Source organism: Perca flavescens, chromosome 7, assembly GCF_004354835.1.
Source record: "Perca flavescens isolate YP-PL-M2 chromosome 7, PFLA_1.0, whole genome shotgun sequence".
In the NCBI taxonomy this organism is placed as follows: Eukaryota; Metazoa; Chordata; class Actinopteri; order Perciformes; family Percidae; genus Perca; species Perca flavescens.
The window spans coordinates 28,286,819-28,302,191 of NC_041337.1; the positions used below are offsets into that span (position 1 = coordinate 28,286,819).

Sequence of the window (15,373 nt, forward strand, 5' to 3'; positions counted from 1 at the left end):
ATGGACAGCGTTGAAACTGTTGTGAGCACCCATTTGTTTATTCAGTTCGCCTGACTCCAACTAATGTCAAAGTCTAATAAATGTCATTTTGCAGCAGAACCAGAATTTTGAAACCCTACACTGGACTGGAGCAGACTCAGAGCATAGTGTTCAGTTATTTCAGGTAGCCTAAACCGTGGACCACAACACTATATAAGCTAAAAGTAAGCTATTAGTAGTATTAAAGTATTAGTCTTGAACGACCCCTGTAATTTTGTCCTTTAGACTTTCAAAGAAACCATAGACTTCATCATCCATGCAACAAGGTCTATTTGTGAACTCTATCCAGCTAAGATATAGCAAATGTTGACTTTGCCATCCCAGTTTTGATGTTGTGTGTCTTCATGGGAAATGGTAGACATTGTGGGAAATGGTAGACATCATGGATGCTCTGTCAATAACTAATGGTAAAAGTGATGCATTATGCAACAACTCAGACTAATAATTTCATTAAATTTGCATGACTGATGCACATTTTTTTCCCCTTCATTCTGCTGATACAGCTAAACGTCTGTGCAGCTACACTTCTAAAGGAAACAACAGCCATTTGAAAACTACTTTTGGTACACAGTGTAAAATAAACAAGGCGCCAAATAAGAGTGCATATCAAGTCTCATTTACAACTTACTGGTCAGAGTTTATGAGCAGTAGCTCTGCCAAATCACAAAATCAACACAACTAGATAAGATCCTGCGGTTAAATTAACAATGTTGCAATGTAATCGGAATCAGAATCAGCTTTATTGGCCAGGTTTGCGTAAACAAACAAGGAATTTGACTCTGGTTATCTTTGCTCTCAAAGTACAACACTCACCACTCACTGATAACATTACAAAATGCATCAATGGGGAAGCTACCACACAAAGGCACTTGTTATTTCAGATTTTATTTCCTTTCATTCTTATACATGTTGTTTCTCCTCGTGGAATACACAGACTGCAGTATACAAGTCAATTGGACATTGTGTTTAGATGTTATAGAGTGATGACATTTAGCAAAAAGTTTCTTCCTCTAAAGGAGAGAACATCAATGTGTTAGAAGGTGAGTTCCTTTAAGATTCAATTGTTTAAGAGTTACTGTGAAAAACAAATGTGGAAACTTTTCACAATAGAGATGAGTTTTATTGTGTGTAAGTGGGATTTGAGAGCGTTTACTCAGACTTTAAACCCTCCTTGATGAGGTTGAGCTCATAGCACAGGGTCTCATAGCGATATGCCATACGGATCTGAGCCACATTGGTCTTACGGATGTCGTTGCCCTCTGGACCCTCCTTCAAGTAGTCTTTACCCAGGAAGTGGACCTTCTCCTGGAACACAGAAGACAAACACAAGCATGTTTCTTTATGTGGAACATGATGGGTAATCTCTTTGATTTAAGAGCAGCCTGTATGGGGTGAGGATAGAATCTGTGTGTCTTTGAGAGGATTTACCATTAAGCTTTTACGCCCAGAAACATATCTACAATTACTGTTTTGCACCAACAATGTTGCCAATATAAAAAAGAAAGACAAATCTTACACGTAATTTTATTAAATGTGTTAAAACTCCTAAAACTACTATTTCTAGTCACTGTTCCATTATCTTTTTTTTTGTGACTGTTATTGCCACTATTTATCACACCCCCAAACGGCACCTTTAGATACCGCCTACCAAGAGCCTGGGTCTATCCGAGGTTTCTTCCTAAAATTGAGTTTTTCCTCGCCACCGACGCACTAAAATGCTTGCTCTTGGGGGTATTACTAGAATTGTTGGGTCCTTGTATATTATAGAGTGTGGTCTAAACCTACTCTATCTGTAAAGTGTCTTGAGATAACTCTTGTTATGATTTGATACTATAAATACAATTGAATTGAATTGAATTAAAAAGTCAACAAAGCATCACCACATGTGTCTCTTTATCAGGTGTGTTACCTCATGAGACAAGGCGCTCTGCAGAACACTGCTCCTGGAGATCTCACACATGTCGCAGGTACTGAGCTTGAAGACCTGGGCTGCAATGGCGTACTCTTCCATCAGGGGTTCCTGTGGACATAAAGGCCAAGACTTACACTCTGATATTTGGATCACTCCTACTGTACCTCAAGTTGCAGAGGCTCAAAAGAGACCTTGTAGACACTGCTCCCACCAGCTATAGTACATACATTTGCGATTAACAGATTTTTTTGTAGCATGTGTATATGCAATTCACTTTCATGCTCTGTATGGCATAACACCAGTTTATATGCTTTCAATGCATGTTCATGCATTGAATGAACATGAATTGTAAGCATATAAACAGGAAAAAAAACATTTGAGTGCGCTTCAAATGACATTGCCTGTACAATGTGAATACAAAAACTAAATGCATTCATCTGTAGATGTAATACAATAGTCATCATACACAGCACAGTATGCGCCATTGTCCGCTATCTCCATGTGCTCAGACCTTGGTGTAGTGGAACTGCATGGGGTCGTCGGTGGACAGAGAAACCACAAGGCCTTTCTTGTGGAACTCCAGCAGCGGGTTCTTGGCGTATTCCAGGAACAGGCTGTTGTTGCTGAGAGGGGACATGGCGATGGGGATCTGGGTCAGGAAGTACAGGTACTGCAGCACAGGACTCTGGTGGTGGAAGATTGATAGATATGATCAGTTTACAAGATCCGGTTCAGTCAACTTATGACATTATTTGTCAAGGCCTGGCATTTTTATGTGTTTTTTGACTATTATTGTTGACAATAAAGCCGGCAAAACCAGCAATAAGTAATGTATTAACTGCCTTACTCATAGGATGACTCTCAGAGAAAGATTGCACTTTACGTTATTATCTGTGCAGTAGTCCAGATATCCCCTTGCAAACTTTATCTTTAAAAAACAACCTGAAATCAGTTAAAGATAACCCGATAGCATTACAGCTAAGACCTGCAGAGCAGTACAACGTACTAAGGAAGATCCAGTACAACACCCACTTTAGATCCAGATTTCAAACATTTGGCCTAAAAAGTATTTATACCATCTGGGACCTCTTTGAGAATGGGATCCTTATGCCCTTCAATCAGATGTAAAATATGATATTTTCAGAGAGAACATCTATTAGGACTTTCAGATAAGAGATTATATCATGAAAAAACTTTGTTAATTAGTTTTAATATCTCCAGTTTTTTGTATGTGGGAGCTGGGACAGAAATTGGAGAGGGAACTGGGTGTAGAGATTACAGAAGATATGTAGGAAGATTATTGGAACAATACCAAAAAAAAGCTATATAATACAACTCAAAACACTACACAGAGTGCATCTATCGCTTGATCATCTTTCCAAATATAGTGCCAGCACCTCTCCATTGTGCCTTAAATGTAAAACAAATACTGGTAGAGTTATACAATGTCTAAGCTCCCAGATGACAAACAACTGTGAAAATGCCCTGTATATAATGAACAGAACATGTAGGAAACTGAGCTTGAATTCAAATTCCATTATATTTTTTTCTTGGTATTCCTAGCATGCACATCACCAATGTACATCTCAGATAATGAAATGTCTTGACATTCTGTGGAAGGAAAAATATTTTACTTCAATGGATCTCACAATCTCTGCTTGGTATAGGACAATAATAATGGAGCATATTTCACTTCCTGACTTGTCTGATACATTCAAAGAGAAGACGCTTTCAACTTCCAGCTACGGTGGTTGTAGAGAATGGTGGTATTGGCTATGCTGAGCAGAACAGGGTTTTAATTCCATTTTGTTTTTTTGTCTTCCTTTTATTTTATACAAATTAAAACTAAATAGTAAACACATTTTGATAAACAAATGTTAGCTTTACTATTATTATTATTATTATTATTATTATTATTATTATTATATTTAATATTATATATTATTATACTGTATACTGCAACACTGTAAATGTTCTGTGCTGACTACAGAGCTGTCTCTGGCTGGCTGGCTGGCTTCCCATTCATCAACAAAGGTATCATTTCATGTACAGTATTATCTCCTCACAAGCAAACCTCTAGGATATGTTTCTATCCTAGATTGTTAGGTTATTTGATGTATACTATATATATGTGTCATTCAATGTCATATTATGCTTTAGGACAATAAAAAAACCTTGTGGTCCGTTTACAGAACACAGTCTGACACCTTGAACTGATGCTTGATCATGTGTCTGTATGTGACTGTATGTAGGAGTGCTGCTAAATTAAAGTGTTGATTTACAGTAAGTGAAGAGAGGACTGACCTTCTTGAGATTGAGGCCGTGAGAGATGTTGTCAGCAGTCATGAAGGCAGCCAGCAGATGGGTGATGGCACCAGCCTCACCGCAGTGAGGCCTGAACGTGAATGTGTTCATCCCCCTCTGTCTGGAAACCAGAAGATAAACAAGTATTATACTATGGAAAGGATACATATATAAAGTTGTAATTGCAGTGAAAAATCTATTAAAACACTGTTAAAAAAATTTATTAGAATTATCATATTCCTGTACTAATACTAAAAATGACAAATGTGTGCGCGCAGACACAAAGTTACTGACCTGCGGAGCTGGTTGAGCACAGCGATGTTGGCATACATGTAGTAGATGTAGTAGGTGTAGGAGGGGTTCTTGTTGTGGTTCCACTCCTCTGGTTTGGGGCTCTTAGTGCAGAACATATGACCACTGTGCTTGGACTCATCGTCCACGCTGTCGAAACCGGTCACCTACACACCAGGATGCCAACGGTTAATCATACAGGGAACAGAGGCCTCTCTTCTGGAAGTTATCCTTGGGTCTTTAGACAAAGATAACTGTGAAAAATGGCTTACCGTCCTTTGGGTATGACTACATTTCAGCAGACATTTGTGGTCTATTAATTTGCTATCCACATGTCTGGATATGTCAACTTTGTCTTGTCAACATGTCTCAGGTACATGTTGTGTCATTTATCCCACAACTACATCCTTAAGGGACTGTTAAAAAAAAAAAAAAAAAAAAATATATATATATATATATATATATATATATATATATATATATATATATATATATTATATGTATATAATATATATATATATACATTTCACTATTATGTTTGACAGAAATACATTATTTGTAGATATTTTGGGAGGGTATTGCAGTTTTTTTAACGGGACGGTCCAAAGAATATATCGATAATGCTGAAGAGGGTTTTTTCGACTAAATAAATAAAATAAAAAATAAGATTCAGCACAAATTCCTACCCCAGTAACTTTTAACACAGTCCCTAATTCATGCCAGGGAAATCTGTCCTTTTACCAATGTTCGATTTGGTATCTTGTTATGTCTGAATTGTTACGATCATCCCAGTGACCTACAGTATGAATGCTTTTTGTGACTGTTGCGACTCACATGCTGGAGGAAGACGCTGAGCTCTGGGTTGGCCTGTGGGTCGATAGTGGCCTGGAACACAGGAAGGAAAATGTTCTCCAACATCTTGCCAAAGTGGGGCACAAAGTCCCTGGCTCTGAAAATGTCACTAAGATAGAAGAGGGACAAAACAGATTCATTAAAATATTAATTCTAATCATCTTTCTAGCTACTCTTTCATACATTTTGAGCATATTTTCAAGCTTACATGGGAGTAAAATAGCATTTTTCTTTAACATCATATAAAGTCAAAAACTATAATTTTTATTTCCCCTCTGTCTCACAGTAGGGTGAAACTGCATAAAATAAATGATCTAAGAAAGATTGGAAACTTACTAGATCCTGGGTACTTGAATCATCCATTTGAGGTTTGGAGAGTAGACTCTGTTCTTGACAAACCAGCTGGAGAGTTTGTGCCACTCACTGGGGTTGCAGCCGTAGATGGACAGACGCGGCTCGGCATACTGGTACTTGGCATCCTCCAGGTCACTGGCTACTTCCTGGTTTACACAAAGGCCAAATCAGGCTTCGATAACATGACGTTCAGTACATAATAGATGATCCATGTGGAAAATTAGTAGGCTGCTAAATAGAAAACAGAAAGCTATATAATAGCTATATCTAGGATGCTGGCTTACCATATTGCATCATTATCTATATTATCAAGAAAAAAATCTAATAAATCCATACACACACTTACCCAATATATGGTTTGCACATTTGTACCTTCAATCTTCAATCACACCAACATTTAAAATAACTGCTGTATATATTGTCTGTGACTGTCTGCAATTGTCTGTTTGTGTATGTGTATTGTTTACTCTTTATGTCATCTTTTTGTTACACACCATCTTCGCACCAAAAGCAAATTTGTGATCGGTGATGTTTTTTATCTATTCTTTTTTATATAGAAACTAACCTTGATGATGGTGGCAAAGTACTCTCCACCGATGTGGTTCTCTGTCTTCATGTACAGGTCACGCAGCTCACTGGCTCCTACAGGGTTGTACTTGGCGTTGAACTTATCAAAACGTTGGAAGGTTTGTCTTCCCTTCAGGGTCACAACAAAGAGAAAAGAAAAGTGATTTAGATCACGGAAGTTTGACTGAGGGGATGAGACAATAGCAATGATTAATTCTAAATTCCAAATGTTGCAATAATGGTCTTTAAGTAAAAAAGTAGATTACATTTTAAAGATGTCCTTTAGATGTTTAAATTGTGGTCATTTTTAAAGTTATATATTTATTGCATTGTCTACCAATATATACAATCTGACAATTACGACAAAAAAAATTGATTTCTAACATAAAACCTTTAACCGTTGTTCTCAGCTACTTTTTTTTTTATATCTGAAACTCCTCAGTATAGGTGTACTTACAATTAGAATATCAATACCACTTGGATGCTTTCTAACACAGTCAGGGTTGGGGTTATTCTTTTACATGGCTATTCAATTGGAAGCTATGTCTGTTCACATCTAAAGCCACAAATGTTCCAACAAGTGAGTCACATACAGCGTGCACATCCAAGGAGTCCACAGTGAGGTCATAAGGGTGCAGGTTAAGGGACTCGAAGAGCTCCTTCATGGTGACCTCTTTCCCCTTAAGTTTGTGCACGACGCGGTCAGCGTCAACGCGATAAGACCTCTTGATGAAGCGCAGCAAGTGCTTCTGGTTCATGCAGGCGGCAGCGTGGATGTGGGTGTCCACCTAGAATGTCAGAGAGAAGACATTTTCAGATGAATAGTGGACCATGTAATAACTCTGCTTGGTAACAAGAGGGAGCTAAAGATAAACCCAAGTTGCATGGCACAGGCAAGTGAGGATAAGGACAGCAAACTAAGTGGGAAAAATAAGTTTAAAATTCAATTGTATAGAGACTCGTCATTTACATATAAATGTATTTTAAATACATGACGAAACTTAATTTTATAAAATGTTTTAGTACACTGACAATGTTGATTGTGACTCTTTAATAATGTTTTGACATAACACCAGACAATCATTCAATTTAACTGTTACCTACGATCTACAGTACATTCTCCTCCATTAAAGTCAATGTAAAGATTTTCAGATCAGTCTTTGTGTAAACTGTGTATATATATGTACCCATAGTACATGCATTGTTGTTACATCCCTCCACCTTAAATTGGCAAGACGTATAGTGTTAAGGTTGATTTCATTCTTTTTATTCAGCTTTTATTTTCTAAAGCTAAATTAGAAGCCATGCTAAATTATTTTCATGGTTACCTTCCTGCAGTTGTAGAAGTCCCTGTGGGGGTTCAACTTCAGCTCCTTCATCTCCTCCATTTCATTCAGCATCTCATGCACATTGAACTTGGACATGAGGAACTTCAGGCGGCGGTGAGTGTAAGTCTTACTGCAAAGCGAAGAGGAGCATATGAACACATGACCTGCACTGTGAGGTGATGCACAGGCCGATAGACATATTTCATAAGTGTTTAGAATAGGAAAATGTTGATTTGAAGCATCTTGTTATTGTTATTTGTTGACCTTTCTTGTGCCCCTGTGTGGATCCCCAGGGCCACACACTGAGAACTGAAATTACTCAACAATCAGTCAACCCTGGCAATCATCCACATGACATCATTTTGAAAGATCTGGGTTGTACAAAAATTGGATACGACTACAATTCTGAAGGGACAACAGACATAACTGAGATATTTCAATTCTAAAAGTCAACACATTTCAAAGGACTCACGTCGGGCCCTGTGCAATGAGAGCAATGAGGAAGTTCATGTCATCGATGAAGGTGTTGTAGTCGGGGCAGGGCAGGTCTTTGGGCTGATGTTTGTCAGCAGCTGCAGCATCGTTGTACACATAGATGACACCATCCTTCATACGAGCAACATATCCCAGATTCTTTTGCAGGTTCTTGGTATCAAAGGGATCTTCACCGTTCTTTGTAGGAGATTTGAAGACTGATGGATGGATGTAAGATACAAATTACTCATTTAGGGAACTGAAAACATCTTGCATAAGCTCATTTATGTAAACCCCATCACCCTATTGAGCCTCAACTCCTTTTCTTCTCACCTGGCTGCACCTGATCTTCAATTTTGAAGGTCTCTCCCTCAATCTCACGCATATACTGGGAGGCTGTCCGTGGGAAGCGCTGGAAGGCCAGCCTCATGTACTTCTCCCTGATGTTCAAGGCACGGTACAGACCCTTACAGGACAGCTCAAAGTCATCCATGGTGACCTGAATAGCAGATATAAAAGATGTCACAGATTTATCAGTTACCTGCATTGGGCATTCCTTTCAAAAACAAGATGATCCACCAGCTCTCCATTAATGCAAAAGCCTTAATACATCATTTAATTAATGATTTTTATTTGTTCGATGGAAGGGGTGGAGGCTTGATTGTGAGTTAATATAGCCTAACAAATGTGAGGTTTTGATTAGGCTAAAGCAGAAATAACAATCAGCTCCTTGAAAATGTTTCTTTCTCTGTCAAACGCATCGCGAAACTTAAACCCGGGCCTGCTCTCAGATGAGCTCCATTCATGGGCCTCTGTGAGAGGAAGGCCGTGTGGCCACTCACGGGGGGTCAAAAGGTACCGATGATCCCGGCATAGTGGGTATGGATGAGGGGCCTAATTTGGAAAATGTCCACAATTGCTGATGGTAGGCCTGAGTCCATTGACACATATACCGGTAGTCAGAGGAATTCAAAATCTGCATCCACATCAACTTCTAGCCATGATATAGGATAGTATTCCATACATTTAACAAAGTCAAACAAAGTTTTTTATAGTATAATAAAAACAAATACTCAAATTTGGTTTTTTTTAGACAAAAATGAAGGGAACACTAAAATAATTTTTCTCAGTGTAATAGTATCGCCACCAGTCAATGAGTTTGATTGCTATTTACTGTGATGATTTACATCAAAGATGTATCTAGGTGATTCTGAAAAGGTGGCTGATATTACATTTTTTTTAAAAGACAATCAAAGTAGGCTACTCCAACTTCGACTAGGGAATTTGAATTGGATAAGAGGAAAGTGAACAGTACCCCGGAGGCGTAGTCTCCGATGATGGCCACTCTCTGGAAGTCAGGCACTTCCAAGTAGGTGGGTGTGTCCACCGCCATTGACACCATAGAGGTAACGGCTGTCTGAGCACCGGCAACAGGCACAGCCATCGTGCAGGAGCGCTGGTGCCTCTTGCTGTGGATAAGGAGGGGTGATGTTTAATGGTTGGCTTCATCCATTGTCAACATTTCTGAAATGTTTGTTGTGAGAGCCAAACAAATTTTGCCTGGGAACCAGACAAATCGGTGAGCTCATATTTATTTGCTCTGGCAGATGCGTCTAGCCCCCCTCCACTTTGGACAGATTTCCAGTAACTTCAGATCTGACGGGCCAATCACAACGTCTTATCTAATATGGGACAAATACCATAAAGAGGAAACAACCAAGATGGCTGTAGCTGATGTGGAAGTTTGTGTTGAAGCTGTTTTTGTGTCAGTATTGAAGGTACTGGATGGTATATTTTTGCTAAAAGAAGAAAAAATCAACTGCACTTGAAGCTTTTCCTAATTGCCGTACTCCAACCAAATTTCGTAAAATTTTAATATACCAACTGGTCAAGCTAGTCACCAAAAAGATGGGGCACAGTGCTTAATTTCTCTAATTGGTTGTAGGTCTATCCAATTGGGTCCAGAGGCATTTTGGTCTATGCCCACTGATAGACTGAGAATAATTGCCATATGGATTTGAACTGGCTATGTCAGGCTTAAAGAAATTCCCCTCAAGAGTAAATATAAAACCTTAAAATGTATAATTTTCTCACCACATGAGTGAGAATGACATGATTTAGCTCTGCCACAAGCACAAACTTACAATACATTATTCTCCTGCCTCTCACCGTTTCTCAGAATCATCGTCAGTGTGCAGATGGTGGGCCATCTCATGGTGCATGATGGGACAGTCCTCATTCACATCAAACATTGAGATTTCATCACGGGCATCCTCAGCTTTAGTGTCCGATGCAAAGACCTGTTCCGCGAAGGCCCGCATCTTATCATCGGTCTCTGTCAGTCACAGCAAAGATTCATTCCGTTAACAGAAATGCATTCTGCTCCCATCATCACCATGCAGCACTTAACTAAACAGGCTGTGGCTATGAGGCGAGCCACAAACAGAATTTCTTGAGCGCTAAGTTATGCTGCATGAATATGACGTAATAAAGGCACATACATTACCTGCACATGCGTTGTATACATGACCAAAGATTGACTCAGCCACTACAAGTCTTCAACGCCAGTTTGGTCCCATGCACATAGAGGAACTACAGCGATGTAGCACTGACATACACTGTTTTGTACACTCAACAAATATAGATACAAGATGGTAAAGCCATTTTAAATGTATGTTTTTAACTCCAGACCCAGTTTTATTATCATCTGTTGTTGTATATTTAGCATGTTATAATTGTTTGCACCCTATCAGTAAGGATGTAAGTGGCTTTATGTGGATGTAAGTGAGATGATTTTGATTGGAATTTTAAAATTGTTGAAAAAATGACAGAAAAAAAGGGTCAAGGTCCATAATGACTGGAGTTATTAACCAAGCTATGAACAACAGTTCTTCAACAAGTGTTCATAAGAAACACAATGACACAGTAATACACAGCATAAGTGGCTTGATGCCCATCTACTCTCTAGATCAAACTATAACTGTTACATGCACTTACTAGCCAAGAGGCAAGGCTTTCTACTCTAAGACAACAACTCCAGTATCACACATACGACTAAAGAGATTTCGGGTTCTATGTCTCACCCTCCATACTTACTCTGAGGACCTGATAATGCCCAGCAAGAAAGTAGCACCAACCGGAATATAACCCAAAAAAGAGAGTTTTAGAAAAACATTGGTTAGAAAGGTGTTAGGATGACATACATTCAGAACCCTTTTCCTGTGTTTTACAGTATATGCATGACAAAATGTAAGTTATGAATACATTACATGACACTTTAAGAACAGAGACTGTACTATAACGTTTATCAGTTAGGGCTGGGTGATGTGACAATATATATCCTCATATACAAAATGTCTATTGTGTAAATTTTTCCTATATCGTTTCTTTCGTGATGTCAAAAAATCTGCTGCAAAACTGCGTTACAGCAATATTTACATAAGTTGGACAAATTTTCCATTCTTGTCATGTTATGTTAATGTTGCACTAAAGTTCCTAATAAAATGAAAAAATACTTGTCTTGTCATGTATTTATTTACATAGAAGTATACTAAATAGGCTTTACCATGTGGTTATTTCATATAGACCAGAGGACTTGTTATATTGTGATACATATTGTTTTTGAGATATGAAATGACCTATAGCAGGATGATAGATTTTGGCCAATGTCGCCCAGCCCTATTATCAGTTATTAACAAAACAGAATATAGTTTAGACATACATGCAGAGGATACGAGTGATGAAATAAGACATTGGACCAGTGCATTTGCTATATGGTGAATGAATAAGTGGGATTAATTTAACATGACTGTTAAATTGAATTTACAGCTACTTTTGAAATAACAGCAGCTGGGCAAAGAATTGGTAATTGCATCTTCATGACACATGCAGAGAATATTTTGTGTTCCCAGTGCTCCCATTGAAGCAACACATTAGGAATCAAATATCCAGGATACCTTTGTAATGTGATTCCATTACTACACCGTACCATTTCTAAACATCTCCTTGCAGGTAAAGATGCATTTCCTGTGTGTGCATAGCATTCCTTTGATGGCTCAAACAAGTCTGAATGTCAAAATCGGTCTTGTTTGTGTGCCGCTTTGCTAACATTCCCATGGTGGAAGAGTCATTGAGCTACCTGGGAGAAGTCATGTATTAATTTAACTGTTCACATTCAGTTCAGTTTTAAAGATGATGCTCTGTTTGTAAAGCAACAAAACACATTACAAATAGTACAAAGACATTATAATGAACCAGAGAACTGATATTGAATGTGAACAATAGATTAATAAATGCTGTCCATTTTCACTATATTCCTTTGCTTTCCATTTCATATGGAATAGACATTCATTTATCAAGATCGATATAACTAGGTTGCATTCAAATGCGCTTCGGAGAAAGAATGTTTGGTGATGTGACTGTATCACATCTATACAGAAAACCATGCATGTGAAATGCTTCACATCTTCCCCAAAACTTCTCAGCTCCATACTCACTTCCTCCCTCTGCTGAGAAAGCAAAAAGTCACAGTCAGGGTGGGACAGTCCAGGTTAGAGCGAAACAAAACAATGTGGTTATGTCTCAAAGCAGCAAAAAAAAAGGAAGTCAGAGACTTGTCTGTCCACAGACTGTGTATTTTTGGGACTATTCCTTTAGTAGAAAACAGTTGTTGAAAACAATGTTTTTATGACATTGTTGAGTGTTGTGCTGCAGCATAAATATAGTAAATAAAATCAAAAATATCTGCATGGCTAATTTGGGATTTGGGTAAACTGGCCCTTTAATATGAGACTCATCTGAATTTGAACACACTTGTTGTCAGCTCTCCACACATGCTCCGGCAGATCGTTAAACCTGCCTGCATGGAACTGCACGACAACACTGCCATGAAATCTCTGCAGCCACATCAGAGTATGGCAACAAGTGGAAACAGTGTCAAACATATTCTCCACAAATACCTGTTAAATCATTACAACCAACTAATCGTATTAGTTCTGAAATCTAGCTCTTCAGACAGCAGCTGTTTCGACCATTGCATTTCTATTCGTCACCCTCTTAACCGCATCATGTGCCATCATACTTGCCAGTTGCCCAGCAGTGCCTGGTGAAGGTAAGCCTATAAATAGTAACCATTACAGCATTTATAAAAGTAGTGATGATAGAGTGTTTTATACTGGGGATGAACTACACGTTCAAGTGAACTACAATAAAAAAATTGAGCATGACCTGATCTCCTGTTACACTTGACCCAGGAGAATCTCATAGCAAATCACATCCATCAAAGATACTCTCTTGACATTTTCACAGCTGCTCCTCAATCACTCACTAGATTCTGCACGGAAACACAAACCTGGAGTCTTATGTTATGAATTTAAATGCTTATAGTTGAGCTCATGAAAGACGTTGGAATCACACAAATCCCAAAGGTAAAAAACATTTTCATCAAAGATTTTTAGTTCTGAGGAGACGATGGCGCCTTGTGATGACTACATATTAGTCAGTATGGACTTGTTATTGGAACTATAATAATTTAACCCTGATGAACCTGTCATTAAAGCTGTCAGTGCCAACCATTGTAGGGAGAATGTAATACTGGCAACAGATGGGAATTTATTACCATAAGTGACTGTGGATATTACACACAGTGAGGGTTGTAATATTATGCATAATATGCATTCAAAGCATGTTTGCTTTGAATGGAATAAAGTTTTGGAAGTTCTCACTCCATTATTTCCATAAATCTCAACAAAGCAGACATGAGGGTGGCATTTTGACAGAACAGTCGTTTATTTTAAGTTTTTCATGTGTTGCCATAACAAAAATGAAAATGAATACACTTTTGGTGAAGGCTTCCTTGGTTCACCTTTATAGTCATGTGTCAATGTAAAATAACCTTTAGAAAATGCTATCCAAACACTCCTTCTATAGATGAGAGTGCACGTCCAAACCTATGGTCCAAACCAAGAGTCATTCTGCCCATACTCACCTGGCACTAAGACTTTAGGCATGGTGACGCTCTTCCAGTGAAACGCTTCCTGAGGACTGGAATATGGTGGTCAGTTACTGGGCCACTGTAGTAGGGAAGTGTGAAGCGCTGTGCTTGGTCTGTGCAATATTAAGCTCCTTCTGCCTCTCACGTGTAACCAGAACCTGGGACACGCCTAGACGTAACGGGGGTCCAAGTCTATTTTAAGTTGTCTATGTGCGCACAGGACTCCCTGACAGGCACAGTGTGTGGACAAAGAGACGGGTATGTGTGTGTGTGAGGGAATTTATATTATATAACACCCTGATAGCTGCACAAGTAGCTGCGCCCATGCTAGGTGGGTTTTTAGTTAATCACAATACACTATCCACTGCAAATGCAACAGGTGACAAAATTGTTACTGTTGCGTGAAAGTGTCAAGGATTTAGAAAATAAGGAACGTTTTGAAATTGATGGCAGGTTATTTTTAATACTTTTTTAAAGGGCTCTATATATAAGTGGAGTGGATTATCATCACATGGTGCCTTTGGTTGGTTTGAAAACATGCAAATCCTTAAATTGGAGATGTCCTTGCACCTCACATTACTGATATACAAAGGTGTCCATGTGGTGTTATATTGTTGTTGCTATTTTTCAATAACCTTAAAATGAGAAGGGTAATAGATCCTTTAAAATAGTCCTGAATCTTTTGACATATTTCTTGGCCAGTGAGGACATTTGAAGTGCATTTTCACACCAAAGATTAGAGAGTAAGATCTGCAGAATGTCTGCATAGCAGGTCTAATTCTGCTGAGCCCTACAGACCAACTTTAGAGACTATTTTGCTATCAAAGGCCCATTACGCTAGAGGCTCTGTGAGGCTGTACTTAGGCACAGCGGGGCTTTGAACTACTTCCTAACGTCAATATATTACATGCTCACAATGACAATGCTAACATGCTGGTGCGGCAGGTAATAATATTCACCTTTTTTACCATCTTGGTTTATCGTGTTAGCATGCTAACATTTTCTAATTATCACTAAACACACAAGTATGTCAGTTTTGCATCCACACAGATAGATTTTCATCAGATACATAAAAAGTCAGGAGATCACTAAGGTCAGTAGGATTCATCCTCATGGGACCACAGATATATGTACCAAATTCCCTGGCAATCCATCCAATAGTTATGTAGATATTTCAGTATGGACCAAAGTGGTAGACCAACCAAAATTGCCAGCCTCTGCCGTCATCGTGGCTTAAAAGTGAGAAAGAAATATAAACTG

General features: G+C 38.6%; 1 protein-coding gene across 1 annotated transcript; it reads right to left on the reverse strand.

Annotated features, from left to right (window-relative positions):
• Positions 1 to 905: 905 nt before the first annotated feature.
• On the reverse strand, positions 906 to 14,243 carry ampd1 (adenosine monophosphate deaminase 1 (isoform M)). Its single transcript, XM_028582251.1, has 16 exons — positions 14,108 to 14,243; positions 11,218 to 11,226; positions 10,291 to 10,456; positions 9,437 to 9,590; positions 8,455 to 8,620; positions 8,120 to 8,339; positions 7,648 to 7,777; positions 6,913 to 7,107; positions 6,318 to 6,449; positions 5,735 to 5,898; positions 5,381 to 5,507; positions 4,550 to 4,713; positions 4,256 to 4,376; positions 2,463 to 2,636; positions 1,949 to 2,059; positions 906 to 1,344 (listed from the first exon to the last, which is right to left on the reverse strand). The coding sequence occupies exons 1-16, from the start codon at positions 14,127 to 14,129 to the stop codon at positions 1,189 to 1,191; spliced, it is 2,211 nt and encodes a 736-aa protein (XP_028438052.1). The 5' UTR covers positions 14,130 to 14,243; the 3' UTR covers positions 906 to 1,188.
• Between the last annotated feature and the right edge of the window lie 1,130 nt (positions 14,244 to 15,373).